The 2,079-nt window shown below is 39.4% G+C and overlaps 1 protein-coding gene across 7 annotated transcripts in view; it reads right to left on the reverse strand.

Annotated features, from left to right (window-relative positions):
• The window catches only part of Eya3 (EYA transcriptional coactivator and phosphatase 3), a 104,857-nt gene that overhangs the window by 2,654 nt on the left and 100,124 nt on the right, over positions 1-2,079 (reverse strand). The window contains exon 18 of one of the 7 annotated variants that reach the window (XR_002818407.1): positions 294-394. The exons of 3 other annotated variants lie outside the window; for them this stretch is intronic. Coding sequence is in view for 3 of the 4 variants with exons in the window: in XM_023702976.1 (XP_023558744.1) it covers positions 1,424-1,501 (78 nt within the window). In the remaining variant the exon portion in view is untranslated. Of the gene's footprint in view, positions 1-293; positions 395-414; positions 1,502-2,079 lie in introns of those variants that run through there. 3 more of the 7 variants (XM_023702975.1, XM_023702977.1, XM_023702976.1) reach the window with 3 other exon arrangements.

The raw sequence follows: 2,079 nt of genomic DNA on the forward strand, positions 1-2,079 counted from the left end.
AAAAAAAAAAAAAAAAAAGAAAAAGAAAAAAAAATACTATGCTTGTTCTAAGCCACAAATTCAAAGGAGAGCTTTCATAAACCAAGTGTTACACATCATGTTCCATGAAGTTAAAGGCTTTATTGAACAAACTGGTGGTTCAAGTTACTCAGAACATTGGAGAATGTAGTTCTTTGGATGTAGTTTTTTTATAACATAAAGAGGAGGAAGCAGACTTCCTGTTATGTTCAGGAGTGCCAAACTAGGACTAGTATGTGGAAGAGAAATTTTCCTCCATGGAAGAAGCTACCTACCTTAACAGTTTCCATAACCTCATGGTGGAACAGGCTACCTGTGAATCAGCATCCTTCGCTCATGCAACAAGTAGTCTGTCACAGAGGCCACAGGAAAGATTCTCTCACAGGGAAGGGGTTGAATGGACAGAGTGTTAAGACATTTTCCAATTAGTATATTTTACTGTTTTTGACAGTACTGGCATTGAACCCAGAGCCTCATGTGTTCTGGGCAAGTGCTCTGTCACTGAGCTACACCCCAAGCTCTAGTGGGTTTATTTAATGGTAGATGGTTACAGACATCAGCTCTGAGATGCCAAGAGTCTCTGACCTACTATTTCCTATATTAAAAAGGGAATGACCTGGGATGGGACCTGTAGAGTGATGGTGTTACATCAACACAAACTTTTGAGGACTCAAAAGCAGGAAGCACTTTTCTTACAAAAACAACCACCAATTAATTATATATTTTTTCCTCCCCAAAATCTTAATCTTGGAAAATCAGAATAATTTGTCTTTTTGCAGTAAAGTAGGATGTTCTTAATAAGGTAATATGATGACCATGGGCCTGTTTCAGGAGTAATGAAGGGAATGCCTATTTAACAGGGCTCAAAGCTTTTGATTCTTGAGTGGCAGCGAGGAGGATCTTTATAATAACTTATAGGGAAAAATCCATTTGGAGAAAAAAATGATCTTTTTCTTCAAAGAAAAATAGAAGAGGCAGAGTGGTTTGGTCGTTTGTTGAGAAGTTGCCATTTTTGTTGTCATCAACTTTGACTGTTGCCTGAACACCAGTGTGGCGGTTGGAAAAGCAACCTAAGACTTCTGCATTGGGTAAAAGAAAATGGCCCGAACCAAGCAGACTGCTCAAAAGTCCACTGGTGGGAAAGAGTCCCCCAAAACAGCTGGTTACTAAAGCTGCCAGGAAAAGCACCCCCTCTACTGGTGGGGTGAAGAAACCTCATCACTACAGGATTGGTACAGGGGCGCTTGGATTCGCTGTCACCAGAAATCGACCAAGCTTCTCATTTGGAACCTGCCTTCCCAGAGGTTGGTGAGACTGCCCAGGATTTCAAAACCGACTTGAGGTTTCAGAGTGCAGCCATTGGTACCCTTCAGGAGGCTAGTGAAGCACACCCGATTTGAAGATACTAATCTGTGTGCCATCCACACTGAGTCACCATTGTGCCCAAAGACATCCAACTGGCCCGCCAGATACAGGGAGAGACCTTAAGTGTAGGCAATTTTTACGGCATTTTGTAGTACATTCTGTAAAATACTTTGGTTTAATTTGTGATTTTTTTTTTTTGTAAGAAACTGTTTATAATATGTTACATTTGTACTTAAGTCATTCCATCTTTCACTCAGGATGAATGCAAAGTGTGACTGCACAGACCTCAAGTGATGTGAGCACTGCTGCTCAGGAGTGACAAGGTGCTAATACAGGAGGGATGGGGGATACTTCTTGCTTTTCATGATGCGTGTTTCTGTATGTTAATGACTTGTTGAGTAGCTATTAAGGTATTGGAATTGATAAATGTGTATAAGGTCCTTTTGCAATAAAACTGGTTATGACTTGACCCAAGTGTTCAACAACAACAAAAAATAGAAGATCAATAACTGGGATCTCATCTTTTTGAAGTTTTTACATGTCAAAAAAAATCACAGAATGAAAAGAAAACCAATAAATTTGGAAAAAATTTTATCTACCTCTTGCTCAGACAAAATTATCTAGAACTTCTACCTAGGATATGTAAATTAAAAAATGAAACCCCCAAAATTCAAAGACCCAATCAAAGGCCAGAGA

The sequence above is a fragment of the Octodon degus genome, unplaced genomic scaffold, assembly GCF_000260255.1.
Source record: "Octodon degus isolate 3935 unplaced genomic scaffold, OctDeg1.0 scaffold00163, whole genome shotgun sequence".
In the NCBI taxonomy this organism is placed as follows: domain Eukaryota; kingdom Metazoa; phylum Chordata; class Mammalia; order Rodentia; family Octodontidae; genus Octodon; species Octodon degus.